Raw genomic sequence first — 27,889 nt, 5'->3', positions numbered from 1 at the left:
AAACACCCTATTATCAAAATAACATTTGACATTTATTAAAAAAAAAAAAAGATTACAAAATATAAAATTAAATAATTTCGGAGTATAAAGGCACACATCTTGCACAGTGTAACAATGAAAACAGTTAAAGCATGATGTGGATGGATGGGGGGGGATTATATGATGCTAAACAGCTCACACATGGACACACACACACACACACACACACACACACACACACATAAAAAGAACCTGAACAGGCAACACCACCGACTAGAGAGATAAGGAAACTTAGTCCTGTGACATGCACATTTTTTTTCTCTGACTTTTGTTTTAAGCACATTGTAGAAATTCAAGCATAATTATTCTTCATCGACCAACAGCACCATCATCATTCATCCCAAAAAGGGTGGCTCCATTTTTGCAATTCTTTTAAAATACAACTATTATTCATGACTTAAATCCAATGTAAAAATATAAAAATGTGAATATAATCTGATATCTACACAAACATATCGTGATGGAAGCTTTTAAGGGGTTTAAAATAGCTCAAGGAGAACGTTACGTTACGTTACTTGGTTTTTAGTTGGTTATACGTTACACAACGTCACGCTCACAAACCACTTTTCACACACGCACACACACGTATATATTGCATTTCCCTTGATAAGACCGCATTGGATAACAGTGGAGGGGGGGCTTGTTGTTCGTAACATTTGGTTCCTGTCCTCGTGTGCAAAATATACAAAAAAAAGTAAAACTCCCGTCTTTTTTTCTTTTTTAAGTGTTACTGTAACACAAACGTGTGGGTCTGCAGCTCTGGTTTTACCACGTTGAAACACACCGACGCAGGAAGTAAGCACATGCAACTGTTACAACCTGATTATTACAAGGTTCCTCGTAAGATGCTCTGTAAACAAACTACTGCGGTAACACGTCGTAATGCACCGCAACGGAGTGGAGTAGATAATCAATATTTGAGAGAAATATCTGCATTTATGATGGAGTGAATTGTGTCGGTTTTGTTTGTTGCATAAAAGTGAGCATCTCACAGGAAGCGAGCATTAAACGCAACTTAAATGAGGACGCAATGTGGTTCTTTTGTTCACGGTAGGGAACCTCGATGTTCCGGATCTTAATACTTTGCTGGTTGGTCTCCACATGGAGGTAAGCCCTTGCAGCTCCTCGACGTAATGGAGTTATATAACTGTAACAGAACTGATGTATACAGGACTGGAACCACAAATAAAAAGTGCAATTTTTTTTGTTATATTTTACTTATTAAGGTGCTGTTCAGGGCTGGCAGATGACTCCCGCGGAAAAAAACTTTTCACCACTTATTCTTGAAAGATACTTCCCTTAGTCGTACTTAATCATTTTCCGAAGAGGACAAAACACAGCGCGGGTTTGCACGGTCAGCAGCAAGAAGAACGAGAGACGAAGCGTCAATGTCGGTTCTTGCACCGACGCCATTTGGAAGACTGTTGCTGACTTTCTTAAAAATGCGGCATCACGCTGATTTTGACCTCCATCATTGCTGAGTCGGGACGTAAAAAAAAAACACCACGATGATGTGCGAGAAGCGACAAATAAAAAGCCACGTTTCCACAAAAAAAAAAAAAAGACAACAAATTACACGTTTTGCTTTCCACAAGGTCCGTAGAAGAAACGCAAATACAACTCAAAAAAGAGGTTAAAATGTAAACGAACGATGTTTTCAGCTGCTGCGAGAGCGTGGTGCCCACACTGTGGCGCGGGTGTGGGGGGAAAACGGGCAAAGGGAGAGTCCTATACAAAGACGTTGCTGCACAATTAATTCTCCACCTGAGAACTCCACTGCACTATCCCCCCTCCCTTCCCTGCGAGGCTCAGCGCCTCATGGTGCGCCCTGGGGGCTATGACAAAATAGTGTTGATGAAGTCGTAAAACCTCTTGGAGTACTGCTCTGGGTTCACTGTGGAGATCTCGGCTCCGGCCTGAGGAGGGAGAGAGAAGAAGCGTCAGCATGTGGGTCTCAACCGGGAAGGGAATTTAATGCAAGGATAAGCGGCATAGAAAGAGGCTGGATGGGTGGAATTGAATGCAGCAAGGTGTTGTCCATTAATACTCCTATAGATGGCGACGATGCTCTGCAGTGCTATTTGACACCTGATGTATGAGGTATTCTATGCTTATTATACATATCAGCTGTTTAAGTAAAATATGCATTACTTATCTATTTTGTTTGAAAACTAGCTCATGCAATGCTAGCATTCAGTTAGCACATTTGCTTCAATGTTTTTCGTTATGGTGAATGTTATAAAGTGTCTGTAATCCTGTATTTCTGTAAAGTAATCCTCTCAAAAATTGTATTAATTCATAAATCATCACCGTTTCAGGGTTGACTATTATACTAGTCCAAAATATGAGCATTAGCATAAAATTGGCTAAATGAACTAAAATACAAATAAACACATTCAAACAATATTATGTCTTATTTATGCCTTATATGTCTTATTCATCTTGTTATGTCTACTATATTGGGTAATATGAGTTTAAATGTGACTATAGGGGTGTTGGTTCATGTCTAGAGGGCTCTAATAACATTCATTCATTTTCGATGCACATTTTCGCGGTGGGTGCTGGAGCCTATCCCAGCTGTCTTCACGCGAGAGGCGGGGTACACCCTGGACTGCTCGCCAGCCAATCACAGGGCACATATAGACAAACAACCATTCACACTCACATTCATACCTATGGACAAATTTGGAGTCGCCAATTAACCTAGCATGTTTAGCATGTTGTTAGCATGTTTTTTAGCACGGGGAGAACATGCAAACTCCACACAGAGATGGCCGAGGGTGGAATTGATCCGTGGTCTCCTATAGCTGTGAGGTCTGCATGCTAACCACTCGACCGCAGTGCAGCCATGTCAGAAACATTGAAATATTGAAATATTAAATCATTTAAAAAATATTTTTTTAAAGTTGTAGTAGTATGAAAAAAAGTAAAACAAAATAAAGTATTTTTTTTAGAAAATTAGGTTAGGGAATAAATACAATATTATGGGAATTAAGTCATAATATTCTAAAAAGAAATTGTATGAAGGTTATTTAAGTCCCTCGTGAGGATAAGCGGTATAGAAAATGGAAGGATGGATTATTTAAGCAGAAAATCAAATTATTGAGAAAATTAAAACTTCAAACATATATTCTTCAAACTTATTAGCATATTTGCATGTGTTGCAAAATATAAAAGTGGAAAAGTTGCATTCTTTCATTTTTCGGCATGCGGCCCTCGCTGGGAAAACAATACGACGACGATGTTTGTATTCCAGCTAATCAGACAGCATGCGTTGCAGTCAAGACCGCAGGAAGGCCAGGAGTCCGGGGGTTCAAGCCCGCTCTAATAACATTACAAATCATATTTTGGAGATTACAAACAGATTTTCCTGTGGTCTAACTACAAAAATATTGTATTTAAAAATAAAGAAATTCATTTATCACGGTCGGGTCTGGAAGTAATTAACTGTGATAAATGAGGGATTACTGTTGCGTGCGATCGAGTTTGTGTGGTTCCACAGCCAGTTATAAAAGGGAATCAAACAATATTTTTAGTCATTCATCATTCATACAGTATTATAAAAAAAAAACAAGCATGTCTTACGCCATGTTTGACTGTCTTTGCGGCATGAGCAGCCTTCTTCTTGGCATCGTAATGTTGCAGGATATCTATGATGGCCATGAAGTAAACTTCTTTCCTGGGAGCAGCTGCAGGAGAGAACACAGCTCTTATCAGTAACACCACCACGTACCACCAGGAGGCGCTCTCGCTGCAAGCATTTGTGACACTCACTGTCGCTGCTTTTGATGGCGTATACGTCAATGGTGGGATCAAACTCTCCCGGCGACAGGGGCTTAGTGCTGTCCAGGGTGTTGCTGGGACTGTCTGGAGGGGTCCCGATGGCTCCTCCGTCGCTCTCGCCGCCCTCCTCCTCGGCTTCGTTATCCTCACTCTCCACCTCTTCCTGCTCGGCTCGCTCGACGTCGTGGATCCCGACCAGCAGGCTGTAGTCCATGAGCTTTAACTGCGCCAGGAACTGATGATGGTGGAAGAAAAAAAGAAACAAAAGTTCATCTTGGAAGATGAAGGATCTAATCTGATCAGTGGTTGAAAAAGTTCATAAAATATCATACCTCCACGTCTTTCCTAAGCTTCTCAAGAAACATCTTCTTGTTCTCGTCGTCAATGCAGATCTTCTGCCCGTCGTTGATGAAGTCGTTGTCCTTATAGGTCGGCAGCTCCTTCGCCTGGCCATTGTAGCGTGACAGATTAGCGGGGGGACCAGTGACAACAATGAGAAATGGGGATTTCAATTCACAGTGGCATGCAGCAGAACTGGGCAAAAAAAAAAACATGGCAGAATGCTGCTGCTATGAGACACAAGCCAGCCATCTTTCAAATAATCGAATTTGAACGTCTTATTTGAAGTTTCAACATCAGCATCGGTATTCTTGATGTGTTTTCCCCCAGTGTATTAAAACATCACAAATAAATGTCACTTCATGGTTGTCAAAACGGGTATTTCAACATGTGTATCTCTTTTTTAAAAAGGTGTCAGGAAGGAATTTGGGCAAAGATCCTGCATGTTGAAACACTTAACCAGTGGTTTGTGTGATAGACAGCCTGTCTGTCAAGGTATAGCAGAAGCGCAGGCGGTCCCATCCAAACCAAGGCTGACCTCATTGATTTGTGTAGCACAGTCCATGCAGCATGCGCAGAAGAATGTACAGACCCATCTGATGCGGTATTCTCGAAAAATCGCATTTTCCTTTGTGAACAATGATACAGTAGATCCCAGCAATGTTACTCTAAACTCATGAAACTTATGAATATATATTCAAAATGTCATTATTTACCATTTAAAATACTATTGCCAGCTAGTGCAAGTTACCAATATTATTATAATAGGCTATGTTTTCATTTATTCACTAATTTTCTACCGCTTATCCTCACAAGGGTCGAGAGGAAGCCTATCCCAGCTGTCTTGGGGCGAGAGGCGGGGTACACCCTGGACTGGTCGCCAGCCAATCACAGGGCCACATATAGACAAACAACCATTCACACTCACATTCATACCTATGGACAATTTGGAGTCGCTAATTAACCTAGCATGTTTTTGGAATGTGGGAGGAAAACCGGAGTACCCGGAGAAAACCCACGCATGCACGGGGAGAACATGCAAACTCCACACAGAGATAGCCGAGGGTGGAATTGAACCCGGGTCTCCTAGCTGTGAGGTCTGCACGCTAACCACATGACCACTGTGCAGCTTGCTATGAATTCATTCATTCATTCAATCATTTTGAATGGAGTGGAGAATGGAGTGGTGGCCAGCCAATCACAGGGCACATATAGACAAACAACCATTCACACTCACATTCATACCTATGGACAATTTGGAGTCGCTAATTAACCTAGCATGTTTTTGGAATGTGGGAGGAAACCGGAGTACCCGGAGGAAACCCATGCAAAGTCCACACAGAGTGGGCCGAGGGTGGAATTGAACTTAGCTGTGCACGCTAATCACTCGATCACCGTGCAACCTGGCCCTTTATTAATTCATTAATTTTCTGCCGCTTATCCTCACGAGGCTCGAGGGGGCTGCTGGAGCCTATCCCAGCTGCCCTCGGGCCAGAGGCGGCCAGCCAATCACAGGGCACATATAGACAAACAACCATTCAGACTCACATTCATACCTATGGACAATTTGGAGTCGCTAATTAACCTAGCATGTTTTTGGAATGTGGAGAAAACCCACGCAGAACATGCAACCTCCACACAGAGATGGCCGAGGGTGGAATTGAACCCGGGTCTCCTAGCTGTGAGGTCTGCGCGCTCACCACACGACCGCCGTGCAGCTTGCAATGTATTCAATAATGGCTAATATTAGTAGCTAAACTTTGTCAAACCGCTATCATTAGCTGGTAATATAAATATAACAGGCTTGATATAGTATGTTAGAAAGTTAGCGTCCCATCCGTGACATACAACAACTTTAAATCAGATATTTGTGATTATTATTATTATATATTATGCACACACAAAACTGCAAAAATGGGGATCTACTGTATTCATTTATTCACATAACTTTTTTTTTTTAAAACACATCTGGTAGATCCATACACTGTTTAGGATGTTTAACTGACAGCCAAGAGACGTCTTTGCTAGCTGGGCTACCCACTATTTAAGTGTCTAAATATGGCAATACTGCTATTTGGGAGCAAGCCGCTGCAACCCTGCCAGCTCCCTGGGGCAGGAGAGGGTGGGGTAAGAGGTGTTTTAGTGAGAATGGGTCTCTAATATTTCGGCTAAAGTGAGCAGGAAATGAGGTAAACGAGGGTGGTAACAACAGCAGTTTGGCTACTACAGCGTTTCTATGGCAGCAGAAGAAGAAGAGAGAGCAGCAACGCATGAAGACTTTGTAGCGGTAGAAGGAGCTCAGACATCATACGGACACGCATGTAAACGCACATACACACACAAGTATAGACTACACCTATATACACACACACAGATGGAACACATAAAACATCTGACATCTGAAGAGGACATTTGAGCACATATATACAGACATGGACCTCAAATATGCATAAAAAAACAATTCTAGTCGCACAGATCACAAAATTGTTCACCGTTTTCATTGCAACACTTAAACCAATGAGATGTAAGATGTTATAATATTGCGCAATTTTTTTTATTTTAATTTCATTCATTCATTCATTTTCTACCGCTTTATTTCCTCCCAAGGGTCGCGGGGGTGCTGGAGCCTATCCCAGCTGTCTTCGGGCGAGAGGCGGGGTACACCCTGGACTGGTCGCATAGCCAATCACAGGGCACATATAGACAAACAACCATTCACACTCACATTCATACCTATGGACAATTTGGAGTCGCTAATTAACCTAGCATGTTTTTTGGAATACCCAAAGTACCCGGAGAAAACCCACGCATGCACGGGGAGAACATGTAAACTCCACAGAGAGATGGCCGAGGGTGGAATCGAACCCTGGTCCTCTGTGCGCGAACCACTCGTCCGCCGTGCCGCTCTAATTTTAATTTTTTAAATTTCATTCATTCATTTTCTACTGCTTTTCCTCACGAGGGTCGCAAATTTTAGCATAATTTAGAGCTCTTTAGACATGAAATAACACCCCTATAGTCACTTTTACACGTTTTACCCAATATAGTATACATTCATTCATTCATTCATTTTCTACCACTTATCCTCACGAGGGTCGCAGGGGGTGCTGGAGCCTATCCCAGCTGTCTTCGGGCGAGAGGCGGGGTACACCCTGGACTGGTCGCATAGCCAATCACAGGGCACATATAGACAAACAACCATTCACACTCACATTCATACCTATGGACAATTTGGAGTCGCCAATTAACCTAGCATGTTTTTGGAATGTGGGAGGAAACCGGAGTACTCCACACAGAGATGGCCGAGGGTGGAATCGAACCCTGGTCCTCCTAGCTGTGAGGTCTGCGCGCTAACCACTCGACCGCCATGCCGCCCTAATTTTAATTTTTTAAATTATTTTTTAATAATGACTACATCAAAACTGATTGTGGTTAACTGTTCTGATCTGTATTTATAAATATTATATATAATATTATATCAACAAATTGCCTGTTGTGTTATAAGCAGCAAATTTCCTGCTTAATTATTATTATTTTTTCCTCTGAAACTGCAAGCCGCTAAACGAGACGCCGTCGTCCGTAATGAGGAGGTAGGAGAGGACGTACATAGTCACGCTGCGTTACGGTCAGATGATCAGCACATGCTGTACTTAGAAGAAAAACCCTGTGTATTCTGAGTCATCACTTGGATTGCCTTTTAACTACCTAAGGCAACTACTTTGTTGGGTGCCAATTCGACCCCCCTTACAAAACGAAGCGGTTTGCCAGCAAGTGAGGCACAGTGCCAGTAAATCTCATCAGCGCTTTCATGCTTTTTTTTTTTTTTAGGCACATTCCCACCATCATAGTGTCGTTTCTATGATTACACTCTCCCATTTCTGACCGGTTTACATGAAAACTCCAGCAATTTAATCTGCTGTTTTTTCCACCATTTTGAATAAACCGACTGACAAATTAAGTAAAACACGTTTGAATGTTAAGAAAAGTAATGTTATTTAAATAACAATGCATCCTGGGGAAGAAAGAGCCGTAAAAATAAAAAAATAAAAAAACTTAGATCATGCCTGGTATATGAGCCCTGGTTGTCTTACATCTCTTACGTGTTTCATGGCGCAGTAAAAGCGCGTAGCGATCCGCAGTGTTTGCAGCCTTTGCTGAACGTTACCAGATTTGGGCCGCGGGGGCACATCCTCTGGTGGGGGTGGCTGCTAGAAAAGGGAGGGGGGGGGCAGGAGGAAAGGAAAGGAGAGAAGAAAGGAAGGGAGGAAGGAAGTTGGAAGTAAAGGCAAAGTATTGAAAATGTAAAAGAACACAAGTGTTTGTTTTTTTTTTTCCCTTTTCGAAATCGGAGGATTGTTGGAGAGGGTATCAACGCGAAAAAAAATATCCAAGTTGGAAGTCAGTTTTGAATTAAAAAAAAATCAATTAAATAAAATTTCTGACCAAGACAGGAAACAGGCTGGCGGAGCCCCTCTACCAGGTACCTTGGAGCTGCAACTAAAAAAAGCAAGGAAGCAACTATAGATGCTCCTCTATGGTTTCTACCATTAATGCAGTCCTCACACCAGCACGTGTGTGTGTGCGCACCAGGCGGTGCTGGTGCCCAATGAGGACTGTAAACAGTCTGTCTGCCCCAAACCATGGACAGGTCAAGAAAAAAAACGACATGTTTTATGTGGGTTGAAAAGAACGACAATGTGCAAACGGAATGGACACACTGGAATATGTTAGAAACAGTGTAACTATAAAAAAAAAAAAAAAGATGCAGAAAAACAGTGTATTGCATGCAGATAAGATGCATGCATGAAAGGGAGACATGTCATGCAGTCAGGGGAGAACCCTGCCATGCTTCTTTGTTTGTGTACTTGGAGACATATTAAAAACACACACTTCTGAAACAAACACAACTATTTGTCTTTCGCTTGCTAGGCACTCACGGTATGTGTAGGTGTCCACATGACGACTACGGATGAAAAATAATTGCCGGTTAACACAGTATTTTGGGAAACTACTTGTTTGTACATATACTACGATGCTATTACACGATAACGTTCAATAGCCACGTTTACATGGACCTAAATATTCCAATTCCATTCAGGTTATTTGCGCAATCGGAAAGAATGTAACCTTTGTATTCACCTCATTCCGAAAAAAAAAAAAAAAAATGCCAATCCGAATGAATATATAATCGGATTCCCAATCCGATTGAGGAATCTTGTACCCGCTCAAACGGACTGTGTTCTTCTGCGTGGTGTTTTTCTTCTTCTGTTGTTTATTAGCGGTTGGCAAGCAGCTTTGGTGTGCATTAGCGCCATCTGTGGAACAGAATCTAAACCCTTCTATACGCCATTCACAAGTCCAGTTTTATAAAAAAAAAAATAAAAAAACATATCTATATAAAACATGTGCCAAGCTTAATTATAAAATATTAGCAAGATTGAACTTTATCTTTTCCTGTTCCCGGGTGCGTTCTTTCAGCGAATGCTGAGATATGACGTAACACGCAGCTCCAGATGTTCTTCGATTTAAAAAAAAAAAAAAAAAATGGAGGCGAGCAATTGGCACTGGACTGCTGCGGAAAGTTTGTTTTTGATTCAAACTAAATTTCAAAACTGGACAAAGGAAAAACTGGCAATACGGAGTTATTCCAACAACTCGAGGAAGTCGGTATCAAGTGATGTTGGTGTTTACGCTTTGACTATTCTGGTTGATTATAGTGGCGCATGTAGACGCGTGATTGGAATATTCCTTTCCGTGTATACCATTGCTTTCGGAAAAGTCATTCGGAAAGAGAAAAACTCATCATGTAAACGTGGCTAATGTTATCGGATTTATTAGTATGACTTCATAATTTCTCATATCGGCGCAATACTTATCATGCATTACTAGTTATAGTATTTTAGAACAGGGGTCTCAAACCCGCAGCACATTTTCTGTAGACATCAAATTTTTAGCATAACTGCAGTTTGTGCATTTGTTGAATCTCACAAAAGATGTTCAAAGGCACTTTAGCAACAGTTTACAAAAGCCGCAAGGTATGCTGGGAACAGGTATTACCCTCCAACATGTCTTGCTAGAGTTATCCAAAGTACATTTTTCGAGTTAACATAGTAGTTAAGTTTGTGTAGGTGTTAAGTTCCTGCGTGATGGTTATAGTGTTATTTCTTTTATGACACCCTGAGTCAGGCTCTTATGTTGAGTCATGACTTCCTGTCGTTTCCGTTGTGTTGACAACCTCATTGTGAGTTCCGTGTTTGCTACTGCTTGCCAAAAATAAAGAGCATCTCTTGGGTAATTCAAGAGCGCCACAGTTTGTGTATTATACTATTATATTTCTATTTATGTTTTTGTAAACACATTTTTTTTAACACTAAAGACATGCAAGTCTCAAGTCAAGTCAATTCAGGTTGAGTCAAGTCGTTGGCTTGAAATTTCATAAGCACTGTTAAGTGTCATCGGACTAAAGTCCGAGTCATGTCCTAAGTCATTGATGCCAAAGTTGATGATATTGTCAAGTCGAGTCCAAAGTCATTATCATTTTGACATCTCTGGTGTCTGTAATTGCTATGAAAATGGCAATGGTTTAATTTCATTTGAACATGCATCAGATTACAATTGAATGCATCACATAATCAGTTCACAGTTCCACATGTCCAAAAGGAGTAGGAAGAAGCAAAGCTTATTAAATCCTACCCCTCCATCTGGTACTTTTACAATCAGTAACTGTTACATTTGTTCACTTCCTGCTTTCCTAATATATTTTTTTGTTTAATTTTTTTTTGTCATGTACCGAAGTACGAGGTGATATGACCATACAATGACATAATGGTTACCATAGTAACACTCAATATAGTGATATATATATATAGAACATCATGACTGGTTGAAGACTCTTCATCCTTGTATTTAGCAAACATCAACTGCTTGTATTGTTTCTTGAATTCACTCATCGTTGTGCATTGTTTGAATTCCTTACTCAATCCATTCCATAGTTTGATTCCACATACTAATAATTTGAAATAGCATGGAAGTGTCGGATGTGAACGCTGCAGTACAGATTCATAAAGTGTCAATTAATGTATACAAAAAAAGGTGTTCTTTTCTTCTTCTCCCGCTTTAACCCGAAAATTGTGTCTCCTCCAATGACAACACGATGCTAAATTTAGTTGCGGGAGTCCCTGAAGTCTGTCATACCTCACTGCATCTCACTGCATGGTGCACCATAAACACGAGTGGAAAAGTCCAAATCCCTTTGAGTCACAAAATATAGCTCTCATATTTTTAAGCCTCGCCGGATCCTGGCTGTTGGACAATTACTGCGGTGATTAATATGTTTTAACTGGCATATGTTTTAACTAATGCCGCAAGTCGCTATAATTACTGGCTTGCACCAAGTAAGGAAATCGGCGAGTGAAAAGTCAGAGCGTTTCCACATGCACACATGAAGAGAAGAGAGAGCGATGCAGCCAATTATCAGTGAGATCAAAAGGAACGTAAAGATTGTGGACTCTGGGGCAATGGAAAAAAAAAAGGTCATGTGGTCTCGCTAGTCCAGGTTGATGGATGCATCAGGGATTAAGTGATGCAGCCAGCATGTCTAGTGTGGAACGTACATGCTTTGTGGGGGTACTGTTTTGATGTGGACTTGCTTCGCTTGTTCACGTCTTGGTTCACAGAAATCAAGTTTTTTTTTCCTTCTTTCCCTGATGGAACAAGCAATATTCCAAGATGAAAATGCCAGGATTCATTGGCTTCAAGTCGTGGTAGAGTAGATCCGGTAGCATGACATATTTTCATTTTCATTTCATTTTCAAAGCGAGTATTTGGGATGCACTGGGAAAAACCGCGATCTGATTATTCCATCGTCAACACAATTCTTCATTCAGTTTCCAGCACTGACCATAGATGAGCAAGAACTACAGTAGCATGTATGACCAAAAAGGACTTTTTTTTTTTTTTTTTAAACCGAGACTCCTGCAGGGTATTGCCATGTTCCAACAAATCTCAAAACAGGCAAGGGGTCACGCAGAAACAAGGTCAGCAAATTTCCGAATTGCTGAGTGGACGGGCTATACAAACTGCACCCCAGAGTCAAGATATTTAAGAATTCTGTACTCGACTTCCTTCATTCACAAGGTCAAAGCCACCAGAACTGACAAAAGCCAGTCTCTCACAAGCAAACACATTGTGACTGACACATACGCACAAATCACTCAAGACAAAAACAGCACTATCACAAATATCCGATTAAATAAATAGCACTCAGAAAAGCCACGCATACACAAAAAAGCGCCAATGTGGCACATACACACACTCAACCAACGGCAAGCAGGCGAAGTAGTGGAGCAGCAGAAGCAAGGTTAGAGGGAATGAAGCCAGCTAAAGAAACACACATAGCGTGCAAGGGGGATGGTGATGGGTCGATGGAGGAGGTGCTAAATGAAGGAGTGAATATTTATTACTGTCACGGTCCTCCGAAGGGAACGCAGACCTCAATTTGGAGTTTGTTTTGGGCGATGGACTGAAGCTGTGAGGGCACTAAATTGCAATTTCTACTCTACATTGTGAAAATGTCGTCAAATCAATGCTTAATTAAGGTAAATAAAACCAAATGAATCGTTGCACATGTTTGCTAACATTACCCTGCCAATTTGAATCGACATTAGCTTTATTTCTGCGCTCCATTGCATCATTGGCGAACTGATGAATCTAGTAGGGTAAATTAATCTTTGACTAGTCATTTATTCAAACTAAATTAACTAAAACTAAAGTGTGTAAAAGCCAAACCAGATTATGGACAGATGACTGTACCTTCTCCTTATCGCTGGCCTCTCGTGCCACAGTTGAACCCTGTACAAGTAGTAAAAGATATGACAGGAATCATGTTAGTTTTTGGTTTTTTTTTGTTCCTGTAAAGTATTTTTTTTCTACGCTTACCTTAAGATCGTATTTTTTGAAGACGGAAAGGCGGTGCGAGAAGACGTTGCGCGTAACAATCATGTAAGTCGCGTCTCCGTCCACGGTGAGCCGGTACATCCCCAGGAACTGAGGCAGCAGCGTGTTGCCGTGGCACTCCACGATGAACTGCAGAAATGTGGAAATAAAAAGTTTGAAATTACTACATCCATAACTATAATAAGAAATCATTGTCAGGACTATGGCAGCTACTCTCAGAATTCATTCATTCATTCATTTTCTACCGCTTTTCCTCATGAAGGTCACAGGGGTGCTGGAGCCTATCCCAGCTGTCTTCAGGGCGAGAGGCGGGGTACACCCTGGACTGGTCGCCAGCCAATCACAGGGCACATATAGACAAACAACCATTCACACTCACATTCATACCTGTGGACAATTTGGAGTCGCCAATTAACCTAGCATGTTTTTGGAATGTGGGAGTACCGGGAGTACTGGGGGTACCGGGAGTACCCGGAGTACACAAAGTAACTGAGTGTCGGAGTACCCGGAGAAAATCCATGCATGGATCAAGACAACATGCAAACTCCACATAGAGATGGCCGAGGGTGGAATTGAACCCGGGTCTCCTAGCTGTGAGGTCATGCCTGCTAACCACTCAACCGACCTGTATGAAATATATATTTTTTAAAATAAAAATGATAATCTTGATTGCCAAAACAACAGGTTTTTATTGCATTATTGAGTTATCCAATAATCCCTTAAGGTCTACTACTATGTGGGAGGAAACCGGAGTACCTGGAGAAAACCCACGCATGCACGGGGAGAACATGCAAACTCCACACAGTGACGGCCGAGGGTGGAATTGAACCCGGGTCTCCTAGCTGTGAGATCACGCCTGCTAACCACTCAACCGCCCTGTATGAAATATATATATATTTTTTAAATAAAAATGAAAATCTTGATTGCCAAAACAAAAGGTTTTTATTGCATTGAGTTATTCAATAATCCTTTAAGGTCTACTACTGTGTGGGAGGAAACCGGAGTACCCGGAGAAAACTCCACACAGAGTTGGCCGAGGGTGGAATTGAACTCGGGTCTCCTAGCTGTGAGGCCTGCGTGCTAACCACTCTTCCGCCGTGCAGCCCTACTCTCAGAATTAAATGATCGCATTATTGTAAACATTAAGTATATCACACTCCTCACAATTCAGCAATCACCATTATGATAGTATATCTATTTACTGTTTATCTATAGTCTATAATGTGTACATAGCTGGTAATACAAGTGAGGCTGCATGAGTGCTGCCAGCACTGGGGAGCTGCGGTTCATTGGTTGAGTTATTTTCAAAGGACAGTAAATCCAGTGTTTAGCATACATTCGTGGCGGCCCGCCACAAATAAATCTGGACTGCCACATATAGATTTGACACAATTTGTTGCCCCCTCGCCTAGATTTGGCGCTACCACATTAATTAGCTTACCACAATTGTAATGGGACAGTCTGACTCTTATTACGCCTTGACGTTGGTCAAGTTGGTCTTGCGGCGATGTTGGCGCTATTGACTTTACAGGAAACTAGCTAACATCTAGCGTAACAACACAAGGAAAATGCAAACAAACATAGAACTTATTACTATTATTTCTAAAGTGCCCGCAGGGCATGCTGGGTATTCCGGCGCCAACTCCCCTCGACACTACAATAAAGTCAGAAATTAGATCATTAGATCGTTAAAGTCAGCGCACACTTTCATCCCAGGATGGTGCGTGTTCCAAGGCGCATGCACGCGAGTCTACTGCTGCATGAAATGATAATGCTGCATATTTTTTTATGCGTCACCGCCAAGATATCATAAGGCGGATGCTGAAATGTGACTGCGTTATGATGGTAATGTCACCTGATGGTACTTCTTCAGAATGTTGTGCATTTCCGCCACATCCTCACTGCTGATGGTCTTGATGACGTAACGCTTGTCGTAGGAGGTATGGAAACGGGCCCCGCTTCTTCCCTGGGCCTCACTGTTCAAGGGAGCGCTACGCGTCAGGGAGTTCTAAGAAATTAACGAAGGAAACATCATCATCATCGTCACATACTGTATGTTTATGCTCAAGTCCTATTAACCCTTAGATGCGAGAGTGACTGGACCCTACACCCTTCCAAAACAAAAATGTCTTAAAATTTATAAAAGGTAAGTTAAAAATGTGAATGGCATGATATTAGAAACATGTTTTTTTTTAGGAATACCCGGAATATGAAACTATGAAAAATTTTCATTACAAAGATATTTCAAGAAAACAACCTGACCGGGTCATTTTTGACCCACTTATGGAAGGTTGGGGTTGTAACACAAAAACAAAAATTTCTTAAAATTTATAAAAGGTAAGTTACAAATGTGAACGGAATGATATTAAAAACATGTTTTTTTTAGGAATACCCGGAATATGAAATGATGAAAAATTTTCATTACGAAGATATTTCAAGAAAACAACCTGACCGGGTCATTTTTGACCCACTTATGGAAGGTTGAGGTTGTAACACAAAAACTAAAAATTCTTAAAATTTAAAAAAGGTAAGTTAAAAATGTGAATGATATGATAGCAAAAACATGTTTTTGAGGAATACTTGGAATATGAAATGATGAAAAATTGTCATTTTTGACCCACTTATGCATGTAAGGGTTAATAGCCCAACGGTGTGCTCAGGTTCTATAATGCTGTCAATGCATTTTGTAAGACTTCTATTGTTCCTGACATGTTTTTTTTCTACTTCTAAGCATAAATACTACTACATAGAGACAGCTAAATTACAGGATAAAGACAGGAAGACATCAGAGTGATTTAGCAGGTTGAAAATGTGGCCGTCTTAACTCACTATCTTTACATTTTGCGACCATATGGAGCAGTATTTGGACCAGATGGTGCAGCGAGAAAAGGAAGGGTCATTGCGGTTGCATGTTATCAGTTACCCAAAACGGGTATTTAGCTTTTGAAATTGTTTTTAAGGCGTCGAATGGGCAGTCAGCGCGGTCACTGAGGTCCGAGGGCCAGCTCCAACTTGTGGTGCCTAAGATGAGAATTAAGACTAGGGGAGACCGAGCCTTTTCTGTGGTTGGGCCCCAAGCTATGGAACTCTCAAGTAAAACCCTCCCAAGTAAAAAAGGCCCCCAACATCGAAAGCTTAAAACCCACTTTTATTCTCTGGCTTTTAGTTGTATGGTCCTGTGTCTTTTAGTTCTTTTTATTTTAATAGATTTTATTTTTTTTTATACTTTTATTGCTTTGCTTCTTGTTTTTAATATTTTATTAATATCTATTTTACTATTTTATTTCTTATTTGATTTTTTAGTTTTGGATTAAATTCAATTTGTACCTTTATTTATTGTATTTTATTTTTACTTTTTATTTTTACTAGTTTATAAAATGTGCTATATAAATAAAGTGGATTGGATTATTTTATTATTATTTATTTTATTATTATTTATTAAAAAATATTTAAATTATTTGTGCAATTTACTTTTTATTTTTACTAGTTTATAAAATGTGCTATATAAATAAAGTGGATTGGATTGGATTATTTTATTATTATTATTTATTTTTATTATTATTTATTCAAAATTATTTAAATTATTTGTGCAATTTACTTTTTATTTTTACTAGTTTATAAAATGTGCTATATAAATAAAGTGGATTGGATTGGATTAAAACCCACTTTTATTCTCTAGCTTTTAACTCATATGGTCCTGTGTCTTTTAGTTCTTTCTTTTTATTTTAATTGGTTTTATTTTTTATACTTTTATTGCTTTGCTTCTTGTTTTTAATATTTTAATATCTATTTTACTATTTTATTTCTTATTTGATTTTTTAGTTTGGGATTAAATTCAATTTGTACCTTTATTGCATTTTTTTTAACTTTTTTATTTTTACTGGTTTATAAAATGTGCTATATAAATAATTATTATTTTATTATTATTATTATTTTATTATTGTTATAATTATTTATTCAAAATTATTTAAATTATTTGTGCAATTTACTGTTTACGATGTACATTGTTGTTCATATTTGATGTCATCTATTTATTTTCCACATTATTATGATTATTATTTATTATTATTTATCTTCTTTTGTCTCTGGTATTATACGGGAGCCAGGCAACGACATTTCGTTGGCAATTTCACTGCTGTGTTATTGTGCAATGACAATAAAGGAAGTCTATGTCTATCTGAGGCGAGAAATATAATAAAAATGGTTTATTTAAACTTACATTTAAAGTTAATCCGAGTGGCTAAATCCAACATTTCATACACGCCAAAGTCCGTGTCATTCATCATACGACCATGTGTGGGGTGCTGACCCCACACATTGTGCCTGTCCAAACCCATACGCAGACACAAACAGCTGCTGTCCAGACTTTGGAGCTGAAAAGTAACATGATCCCATCATCCTGTCTCGATGCCTCATTCTCCAAGAATTCCTGATGTCCTGTGCCCTTGGTTACCCCTCCCCTCCTCCTCGATTCTTCAGCATCTTTTGAGGTGCGCATGCCACAACATGTGCTGCGGAGCAGGATCTAAAATAAGGTGCTGCTTGGAACGTGTGTCTCTCTTTTCCAAGATTACAAACCTGCGTCAAAAAACGTTTTTGAGTGTGAACGCAATGCATTAAAAATAATGCACGGAGCAGAACATGAGCGGTGCTTGAGTAGGCTGGGAATGCCGTGACATTCGTTTTTGCACTAGCCGTGCGTCTTAACACCCACGACTGCCCACTTAGTGCAGAACGCTAAACCCTAATATAAACATATAAGATGGACAGCTGCACCGAGCTGGGACACAATGACCTCCAAGCTCTGCCAACTCACTGCGAAGACGAGGAGAGGGGGTTTTCTTGGAAAGAGTAGCCCATTTAAAAAAAAAAAAAAAGAGAGTTTCCGAACAAATAAATAGTTAACCCTACCAAGAAATCCTGATCATCGATACCAAACCTCTCCCTGAGGTTTCGAAACACCAGGGGGCAGTACTCCTTGAATTTGAAATGGCTAGGCATGTTTTCTCTGCACAGAAAAAAAGACACAAATTATTAAAATCAGCAATCAGCATACAATATGCACAAAAAAATCTTACTTATTGAATAGATGGTTGTCCACTTTAATCTTCGAATAGGCCTTGAAGTCATCAGGCATGAGCATGATGGGAATTTGAACATGGCTCAATTCGTTTATCTGCAAGGAAAAAGCAAAAAAAGGGGACGCATCAGTGCATGAAACGGAATTCGCCATCGCGCTAATATACAAAGTCATCTCCATACTGGCGTAGCACATCGCCGCCACAATATGCGGCAACATGAGCACTTTACAGATGAGCTCTTTGTGCTGATGTAACATACAGATTTGAAGGGCAGCTGTAGGGGGGGGGGGGTAAAGGTGATTAGACGTGTTGCCAGAACTCCAGATGTCAAACCCACATGTTCACGGAAGCGAGGTTATTTAGCTCTCCTAATGTTGATATCAAAAAACTGGATAGGGAATATCTTTATAAACAACATTTTGCAATATTGAACAAAGCAAAATACTTTATATCTTACTTATTGTGTGGAAATATGGGGTAATAACTATAAAAGCAATCTTCACTCGCTTAAATGTACTGCAGAAAAGGTCAGTAAGGATAATTCATAATGCCGCCTACAGAGAACATACTAACTCCTTATTTCTAAAATCACAACTACTTCAACATGCTGATATAGTTTATCTTCAAACAGCTAAAATAATGCACAATAATGCATCACTATATTGATAATTACTATGGTACCCATTATGTCATTGTATGGTCGTATCACCTTGTACTTTGGTACGTGACAAAAATAAAATAAAAACATTAAAATAAATAAAAAAACATAAAATAAAAAAGTACATTTTTTTAATGACAAAAAAAAAACTATATTAGGAAAGCAGGAAGTGAACAAATGGCTTATTTGGTTTTTCATACTGTGCACTTTGTTCTTATGCGGATGTTTGTGCTGCATTCAAATGTGCAACTTGTGAATTTAAAATAAATAAATAAATAAAAATTTATTAATAAATAAAAAATAATTAATTAATAGTAATTAATTAACAATTAATGACTTAAACATAATTGATATAAATTAAATAAATATTTATAAAATTAAGTAAAAAAAATAAGTACGAAGCAAACAAATGTAACAGTTACTGATTGTAAAAGTACCAGATGGAGGGTTAGGATTTAATAAGCTTTGCTTCTTCCTACTCCTTTTGGACATGTGGAACTGTGAACTGATTATGTGATGCATTCAATTGTAATCTGATGCACGTTCAAATGAAATTAAACCATTACCATTACCATTCTGTTGTATTTGAGTCTCATCCAACCAAATGTATTCCATAGTGCTTGCTTGCATATACTGAATAAACAGCAGGGCTTCAAGCACATAAGGTGCCTTTGCATGAGCTTCCACTTGGAGCCAGCTTGCATCACACGGCTTGCAATACGTAGATCAGACATTTATTATGACTCAGACACAGCTTGGGATAAATAAGATGTGTGTGTATGTGTGTGTATGTGTGCGATTGCACGTTTGTTGTTGGCTTCAGGAAAGAGCGCTGGCAGGACTCTCGAGTCTATTAATAAACCTTCAATTCCACCACAACCTCAATGATAATGTGGACTGAAGAGCACCTCAAAAGCACTAACTTTTCATTTTGAGCTAAAATGTACAGCGTATGTATTTTTGTAACTATTTTCCGTGGCTCAAAAACAGCTTCCGATCCAGGTTATCCCAACAATTTAAAAGTAAGATATAATTTGATTGGGTGGCACGGTGGATGAGTGGTTAGCGTGCAGACCTCACAGCTAGGAGACAAGGGTTCAATTCCACCCTCGGCCATCTCTGTGTGGAGTTTGCATGTTCTCCCCGTGCATGCGTGGGTTTTCTCCGGGTACTCCGGTTTTCTTCCCACATTCCAAAAACATGCTAGGTTAATTAGCGACTCCAAATTGTCCATAGGTATGAATGTGAGTGTGAATGGTTGTTTGTCTATATGTGCCCTGTGATTGGCTGGTGACCAGTCCAGGGTGTACCCGGCCTCTCGCCCCAAGACAGCTGGGATAGGCTCCAGCACCGCCTGCGACCCTCCTGAGGATAAGTAGTAGAAAATGAATGAATGAATGAATGTATACTAGCACGCAGACCTCACAGCTAGGAGACCCGAGTTCAATCCCACCCTCGGCCATCTCTGTGTGGAGTTTACAAGGTTTTCTCCGGTTTCCTCCCACATTCCAAAAACATGCTAGGTTAATTAGCGGCTCCAAATTGTCCATAGGTATGAATGTGAGTGTGAATGGTTGTTTGTCTATATGTGCCCTGTGATTGGCTGCCAGCACCCCCGCGACCATCGTGAGGAAAAGCGGTAGAAAATGAATGAATATAATTTGTTTATTTATCCCCCCCCGCTGCCTAATAAACAAATCTAGTGGATGCATACCGACAATGCACGTCAGCCAGCAGGCATTTTTACTTTACCCCTTCTATTAATGAAGCGGATGCCATATGCCCATTTCTGCATATTAGTGTGACAGGCACGGACTGAAGTCATGCACCAGATGCATTCTGGGTAAATGATGGTGGTGACGTCACCGAAAGAAAAAAAAAAAGCTCACAATGCCTCCTCTGATTCACTACTCACACAACTGTAACGACACAATGGATGTCCATTTAGGCCAAATGGGCTAATAATAAGCGCTTCAGTTGGAAGTAGCATCTATGCTACTGTTTCACTGTTCCTTTAAGTTTCTACTGACTAGGGAGTCGTACTTCATGGTACCTGTCAGTCATGTCATATTCTCTATTCCTTGTTTAATACTACTATAACTACGGTAGATGCGAGACTCATTTCAAAAGCACCACGTCCTGTTTGTCTCCATGGTGATGCAAACTGGTTTTCCGGTCCAGAGTGAAGCAAGTATGTGCTCGTATTGCTCCACTGGACAGGAAGCGAGCGAGGCCGAGCGTGCTCTGTCAGCAGCGTGGCACAAGTGTTATCTGTGAACTTTGTCGAAAATGATGACTGTAGCGCCTGGCTGATGACAACAAGACGGCGGGCGGTGTTGACAGAAGACAAGAGAGTTGACACAGTGCGATTGTGATTGTATAATAATACCAGTTGGTGAAAACAGTTTATGAGCGTCTTTACTTTCTTCATAAAAGCAAAGGATTGTTTCGTATTTGCAATAAACCCAGCGTCTCGAGGCTGCTTTGGCAACTGGAAACAATTTGACAATTCTGCAAACATTTACCAGCGAGGGCCACATACTGAAAAATGAAGGACCACTGATATTTTATTAAAGCAGCATACGCATTATGTACAGTAAATATTGTAAATACATATGTAAGTACAGTAAATATATACTGTATACATTCATTCATTTTCTACCGCTTTTCCTCACGAGGGTCGCGGGGGGTGCTGGAGCCTATCCCATATGTCTTTGGGCGAGGACTGGTCGCCAGCCAATCACAGGGCACATATAGACAAACAACCATTCACACTCACATTCATACCTATGGACAATTTGGAGAAACCAATTAACCTAGCATGTTTTTGGAATGTGGGAGGAAACCGGAGTACCCGGAGAAAATACTGTATACATACTTCATATATCATCAACTTCGGTCTTTTTTCACATTTTTTCTGTTTATTGTTTATGTTCAAAATATTTAAACCCTGTCATTAAAGCATCTTTGTACAATTTCTTTACGTAATATTATGACTTTAATAATATGACTGCCCCAACCTATTTTTTCTAAAGTATTAGTAGTATTGTAGTAATTAGTAAGTTAGTAGTAAGTATTAGTAGTAAGTATTGTTTTAGTATATTTAATAATTAAGTAGGGACGGGGGATATATCGATATTTTTAATTCATTCATTTCCTACTGCATATCCTCATGAGGGTCGGGGGGGGGTGCTGGAGCCTATCCCAGCTGTCATCGGGCGGGGTACACCCTGGACTGGTCGCCAGCCAATAACCAGGCACATATAGACAAACAACCATTCACACTCACATTCATACCTATGGACAATATGGAGTCGCCAATTAACCTAGCATGTTTTTGGAATGTGGGAGGAAGCCGGAAAACCCACGCATGCACAGGAAGAACATGCAAACTCCACACAGAGGGTGGGATTGAACTCGGGTCTATTGATATTTTTAAAAGTATCAAAATTTATTTTAAGCACGATATCAAAAACAAGCTTATATTCATATTGATAAGAGTAGACTGGATTGCGCCGTCCGAGTGCAAGCTAGTTACTGCTGCGTTTTTTTTTGTGTTTAATAGTGCTTTATTTATTACTTTCTTATTGTTTTCAGTGCCATAGCGACCCCTTCAGGAAGTGTGCAGCAATGGATGTTCGTCTTGTTACGTTCATAGCTTGCCGCTTTGAGCACCCCCTTCACTATGCGAAGCAATCGTAGATCCTTGAGGCGATACGGAGGAGGAGAGGCTGCATAATGGGAGTGAACAGCAAAAAAGACGGTATAAAGTTGCTGTATAAAGACTGTTTCAACCATGTTTACCGTCTGTTGTCATGGGGAAGATGGAAGAGCTAACAGCGCTAACATGGCGATGACTGAATTTTTTCTATATTTATTAAAAGATAATATGCTATATTATTTCAGCGGCTATTTTACAAGATTGTTTGCATTTTAATACAACTTTTAACGCATATTTGGCTTTGATCTTTGTCTAAAATCACTTTGTGGACTTAGTGACATGTGTTGTGTTTACCAGGTTTTTAATGGCTACCATGTCTAAGAAAGAATCAAAGAGAATGACTCAGTTTGAGGTGCAGTTACGTACTTTTGATTTAGGTTTTCTCCCCCCCAACCCCCGTTCCAAATTCTCGGAATTTCAAATGCTTTTCCTCTTGAACGCACTTCACCCCGAGGCTCAAGAGCCTGCGTAATCAGTGAGTGTGCATCGCCAAGCAGTTTAGGCACTAATGTTAACAGGTTAGAACAGCCCCGCAGCTCACACAAGCAGGACAGAATTAACAGCAAGTACTTTGCGTTACTAGATAGCATTAATTGAGCTGTTCCGTCAGTAGCAGACTATGCAATATTTGTCTTTTGTGGCACAAAACTGACTTTCACAATGACCCGCCCCTCCCCAAAGTGGGCACAATTTGGCAACCACGACTTGCCGTATGTCCACCACCCTTGACTACAAGCTGCCACTTTGACAACCTGTAGGAAACACCCCGGTGTCACAGGTCTTTTTTTTTTTTCCCTTGAGCATCCTTCTACTCGTAACCACGGGATTCAGACATAATGAGGACACGGTTATAAATAGAGTGGTGGCACATGTAGAAGAAGCGCAACTTAAAAAGGTAGTCGACGCCACCTGACTTGAGAATATTCTAATACACCACAACCTAACTTGTAAAGGCATTTAAATGTATTTCTACTATGTAGTCAGTCATTTTTAAATGATCAATACTATACACATAAAGCAACAGCTTTTACTCAAATGAGCCAGAGCTTTTCTTCCAATCACTCTCACAACACAAGGCCAGCCACCAACCCACAAGTTTTTTTGGTTGGAAAAAAAAAAAGTAAAAAAACTGGCAATTTTTCCCCAAACAAAACACATATCATTCACTCTAAATTGGTACTAATTGATAAACCGACAATATTACAGGTAAAATGCACAACATACATGTAAGCAAGTGTTGAGATTTCCAATTTTGTTTGACAGTCCTTGAAGGCACCACAGGCTACATTCCATCCATTCCATCCACTTCATCTTTTATTGACCCACAGGATATTCTAAAAATATTATTTAACAAAAAAAATTAAAATAAAAAAAGCAGCAAAAATGGAAAAGGACAAATGTGCAGTAGAAATATGAATAGAAAGAAAAAAATTATAATCTAATGAAAAATGTTATGTGATCCAATGAGGAAAATTAACAGCACTGTTAAAGCATAATATCTATATATTTAACAAAGACCTTTATTTAAAAGTTGTTATATTATGAAAATCACAACAAATATAGTTGTAATTTTGGGAAAATTATGTTGCAAAAAAGTTATAATATCACAAGAATAAAGTCAAAATATTATATGAATAAAGTCATAATCACGAGACGAAAATTTGCAAGAAGAAAGTTGAAATGGAAAAAAAAAACCTCTGAAGAAATGGAAAAAATAGCTGTAATTTTACGAGAAAAAAAAGCCAAAATATTAAAAGGAAAAAAGTTGTATTCTTAACAGAAAAAAGCTGCAATTTTACTAGAATAAACTTGCAATAATATTATGCTGAACAATGTCATGTTAGCAGCATAAAGTTTAAATATTAAAGGAAAAGCAATATATATAAATACAAAACAAAAACAACATAAAGTTGTAATTTGGGGAAATATAGGTTGGAAAAAAATTTGGGAATTTTGGCAATAAAGTCAAAATATTTTACTATGTAATGTTTATATAAGTATGTCAATAATATTTGCTTGCTAGCTTCCATTACTAGTGTTAGTCTAACAGTAGAGGCCAACTTCCACACTATTTTCTTTAACTTGGGAGTTTCTGTGGGAGTGGCTTCTTGCTGTGGCCTGTGAATCCAGAACTTAGTTTTCAGGAAGAGCCAAAGTGGATGCGTTTGATTGATAGGTCTCAGTGGATAACGCGGGGGTGGGGGTTACATTGTGCAAAAATGTCAGTGCACGTGCGCATGTGTGTGCATGTTACTCAGCCTTCTGCGGTCTGGTGTCCTGTTCGTACTTTCATAGCTTCCTGTCACTTGTGGAATTCTGACATCTTTACGACTTTCTGTGCTACTATCAAACCAGCAAAACAGCCTGTGAAGCCGACATGACATTTGTTTGCTTTTTAACAAAAACAGCTAAGAAAAACAAGAGCTGCAGGTGGCCTAATCCCTAAAGACATTGATTTGTATTGTACACACAAGCGTGCAGTGATGTGTGTGCTTTGAGGTAATCAATGCATGCACAACGCGTACAACCCACGTGCACACAATGACCACAATCCATGGACACACCATAAACAAATACAGTAACTACAGTCCATGTACACACCATGAACAAATATAACCACTGCAATCCTTGTACACACCATAAACAAACACAGGGTGTGGATTTTGGGTGATTTTAAAAAGGCATTTAGACTATAAACAGGTTATATCTTTAATTAAATCATTGCTTGCGTCTACTTTGTGACAGAACGAGGCACACCTAGGACCATTATGAGCACAAAATATTGGCTTTCTTCCCGATATTTAGATATAGCGACTTTGACCAGCACTTTATTACCGATACCGACATCAACCAATACACTAACTAATATAATAAAGACAATATTCTCAATAGTTTTGGACTTTTAAGGGAGTTTGTTTGACATTTACCTGTCTGTCAATAATAAAAAGATCAGTGAATTTTAATAACAAGGCAGCCAAGACACAATTATCTTACTCGAAAAACAATTCAATGCTACCTGTGGAAGTTTATCATATTGCATTGGTTGGTTCCACCAGTTGGAGCTCAGACACCGGACCAAATGTAGGCCAAACCGCACAGAGACCAAACCATATGGAGGCAAACAAGACCATGTCAAGGTGTATCAAAAATGCAATGCAATGCAATGCATTGAATCAAACCCGTAAGTCAATATCATCATGTTCAACATTTCTTATGATGCGACTCAGAAAGCTTGAACCAGTCATGATGTGCTACATATATCACTATATTGACAGTTACTATAATAACTTGGTAATTTGCATTTTTTTTAAACATAAATTATATTAGGAAAGCAGGAAGTGAACAAATGTAACAGTTACTGATTGTAAAAGTATCCATTGTGGTATACATATCACTGTATATTGACGGTTACGATGGTACCCGTTATGTCATTGTATGGTCATATAACCTCGTACTTCGGTACGTGACAAAAAAAATTTAAAAATATATAAAAATAATACAAAATAAAGTTAATAAAATAATTTTTTTGTATTTTTTTAAAACTTAAATTATATTAGGAAAGCAGGAAGTGAACAAATGTAACAGTTACTGATTGTAAAAGTATCCATCTGTGCTATACATATCACTATATTGACAGTTACTATGGTACCATTATGTCATTATATGGTCATATCACCTCGTACTTCGGTATGTGACAAAAAAATAAAAATGTAATTAAAAAAAATAATAAAATGAATAAAATTAAGTAAAAAAAAATTTAAATTCTTAAATTATATTAGGAAAGCAGGAAGTGAACAAATGTAACAGTTACTGATTGTAAAAGTATCCATCTGTGCTATACATATCACTATATTGACAGTTACTATGGTACCCATTATGTCATTGTATGGTCATATCGCCTTGTACTTCGGTAATTAAATTAAATTATATTAGGAAAGCAGGAAGTGAACAAATGTAAAAAAGTACCAGATTGTGGGGTAGGACTTAATAAGCTTTGCTTCTTCCTACTCCTTTTGGACATGTGGAACTGTGAACTGATTATGCTATGCGTTCAATTGTAATCTGATGCACGTTCAAATGAAATTAAACCATTACCATTACCATTAAAGCTGCAAGGGGCAGCAAGAGATAAGCTGCCTTGCAAGGAAGGGAAGATGTGCTCTCTCATGACATGGGAGTCCTTGCAGCTTATTCTCTACATGTGCACAACAGGAAACCGCAGGAGTTCGCAGCTCACCCACACACATTGCACACACTTCCCCCTCATCCTAACCGTGAAATACAAATACCATGCATAAATAACTGCAGCGCATATGATCGTCATCATCATAATCAAGCACATCAATATGGATACTCACAGAATGGTTGACTCCCCACATAACCACGCTGAGAAGCGGATCGCTGGCGCGGAAGAGCTTGACTTTCTGAGCGACGAAGTGTTTCTTCTTGGTCTTGGTCTTGCTCGCAATGGATGCGGCAATGCTGCTCGCCGATGCCATGCTTGCTGCAAAAAACCGGGTTATTGATACTGCGGGTGTTAGTCTTCAAAAAAAAAAAAACGCACTCCGGGCACCACCTCACGACTCAGTGGATAACGGCGCTATTCATTTAGCCTAGTGTCCTAATCCGTCTTCATCGAATGTCCACCGCAGCCCGGCGGCGAAAAGCATAAGGCCCGACCCGACCTAGACGAGGACTAAACGTGGGGAGGATGTGATGCTGAAGCTAACAGTCCATCAGTCCGCATTATCGGCTCGCCCCTGCGACGTCAAGCCTCACTGAGCTGGCATTAGCATAGCCCTAGCATGCCAGTTAAGAAGCGATTTATATTAAATTAACGTCACATGGAAATAAAACTATAAAAGCCCGTTTTTATTATGCTAGCATTAGCCGCTGATAATTTCACCGACGGGGACTGCCTGCTATGATAACAAGCGAGTCCGAAAGCTAGCTGGCTAGCACTAGCACTAGCAGCGGCGATTAGCAAGTGGCTAAAGTGCCTTCCCTCCTACGTGCTCCGTCCGTTAGGGATGCCGAAAGCTGTTGTCCTTTAATGTCGCCGCCCCGTTGAAGACGCAATGAAGGGGGTGCCTTTAACGTCAAGTCGGCAGGTGGAGCTCAATCCGTGCAAGGCACTTCTCCGTGCTTCATCCGCTATGCCGCTGCTGTCAAAGTGACAGCTCGACAGAGGGGAGTTGACAGGCAGCTGGCTTTGCAGGGTCTGCGTCCTCATTCGCTGCTCAAGCCTGGATCACCCCTGATTTGCCCCGGTTCATTCTTCCTAGTGTACATGTACATATCGGATATCTTATC

General features: G+C 39.8%; 1 protein-coding gene across 5 annotated transcripts; it reads right to left on the bottom strand.

The window, feature by feature from the left end:
• Positions 1-39: 39 nt before the first annotated feature.
• On the bottom strand, positions 40-27,802 carry pip4k2aa (phosphatidylinositol-5-phosphate 4-kinase, type II, alpha a). 5 transcript variants are annotated; one of them, XM_058059380.2, is made up of 11 exons: positions 26,935-27,802; positions 18,195-18,292; positions 18,028-18,124; positions 14,972-15,124; positions 13,099-13,245; positions 12,973-13,011; positions 8,253-8,369; positions 4,155-4,268; positions 3,814-4,057; positions 3,625-3,728; positions 40-1,955 (listed from the first exon to the last, which is right to left on the bottom strand). In XM_058059380.2, exons 1-11 carry the CDS (start codon positions 27,073-27,075, stop codon positions 1,875-1,877), a joined length of 1,335 nt encoding a protein of 444 aa, XP_057915363.1. In that variant the 5' UTR covers positions 27,076-27,802; the 3' UTR covers positions 40-1,874. The 5 variants fall into 5 exon arrangements, with proteins under 5 accessions (XP_057915363.1, XP_057915365.1, XP_057915364.1 ...); XM_058059382.2 differs by having other exon boundaries at positions 8,262-8,369; XM_058059381.2 differs by having other exon boundaries at positions 8,253-8,366.
• Between the last annotated feature and the right edge of the window lie 87 nt (positions 27,803-27,889).

The sequence above is a fragment of the Doryrhamphus excisus genome, linkage group LG5 (assembly GCF_037039965.1).
Source record: "Doryrhamphus excisus strain RoL-2023G ecotype Guam linkage group LG5, RoL_Dexc_Guam_v1.1, whole genome shotgun sequence".
Taxonomy (NCBI): domain Eukaryota; kingdom Metazoa; phylum Chordata; class Actinopteri; order Syngnathiformes; family Syngnathidae; genus Doryrhamphus; species Doryrhamphus excisus.
The sequence above is the reverse complement of the archived record's forward strand: the minus strand, read 5'-3'. Positions and strand labels throughout refer to the sequence as shown.